Here is a 763-nt window from a genome sequence, read left to right on the forward strand (position 1 = left end):
AAAGCTAATCAGGAATGCTTCCTATGGAAGTGGTTTTAGTGCCCTAAATATCCATCTTTAATCTTTCCATTTACATTTATTCAGCACTTCTTTTTTAGAGATCTGCTCTATACCAGCTTTTCTAGCTTCTATTAGAGTTCTTATAGGTTTTTCTTTCCCAAGTACCAGTCTTCTTTTATTGGATGTTAATTCTTAATTAGGATATGAAAGGAATCAAAGGTACTGGGCAAAGGTCACGCTCAAGAATGCCATATGTGCCTCCACACTGGGCGCCCTTCAGTGGTACTTGCATAGCTGCTCATGTTTGAGTTCCTTATAAGAATAGTAGTTGAATAGCCCATAAGCTGCCAGCACCATAGAAATCCCAGCAATGCCCCCCTTTCTTCACGTTGACATACTTTAAAAAATGTTTATTTACTTATTTTGAGAGAGAGAGAGAGAGCTCATACACACATGAGGGGGAGAGGCAGAGAGCGTGAGAGAGAATCCCAAGCAGATTCCACACTGTAGGTGCAGAGGCCACTCTGGTTGGATCTCTTGATGGTGAGATCATGACCTGAGGTGAAATCAAGAGTCAGATGTTTAACCAACTGAGCCACCCAAGCTCTCTGGCATACAGGTACTTGTAATACCGATAGTAACCTCTTTGAATTTCTCCAGTGATGGCTTTAGGGGTGAAATCCCTCATCAGTATCCAGCTTGGCAGCTCTCCTAACTTCACATCCGTGAGCTTCGTCTCCTTCACTGGTAGAGATGACGCCAT

The 763-nt window shown here is 42.7% G+C and overlaps 1 protein-coding gene across 1 annotated transcript; it reads right to left on the minus strand.

Moving 5' to 3' along the window:
* Positions 1-276: 276 nt before the first annotated feature.
* LOC125166634 (ATP synthase subunit f, mitochondrial-like) lies at positions 277-763 on the minus strand. Its single transcript, XM_047860572.1, has 2 exons — positions 600-763; positions 277-382 (listed from the first exon to the last, which is right to left on the minus strand). The coding sequence occupies exons 1-2, from the start codon at positions 761-763 to the stop codon at positions 277-279; spliced, it is 270 nt and encodes an 89-aa protein (XP_047716528.1).

Source organism: Prionailurus viverrinus, chromosome B2 (genome assembly GCF_022837055.1).
Source record: "Prionailurus viverrinus isolate Anna chromosome B2, UM_Priviv_1.0, whole genome shotgun sequence".
Classification (NCBI taxonomy): Eukaryota; Metazoa; Chordata; class Mammalia; order Carnivora; family Felidae; genus Prionailurus; species Prionailurus viverrinus.

Excerpts from the sequence above, each read along its gene's own strand:
- LOC125166634 (XM_047860572.1), bottom strand. The coding sequence starts at position 763 with ATGGCGTCATCTCTACCAGTGAAGGAGACGAAGCTCACGGATGTGAAG. Across the intron at positions 383-599 it reads CTGTATGCCAGAGAGCTTGG|AAAGGGGGGCATTGCTGGGA; the intron begins GTGGCTCAGTTG and ends GTCAACGTGAAG.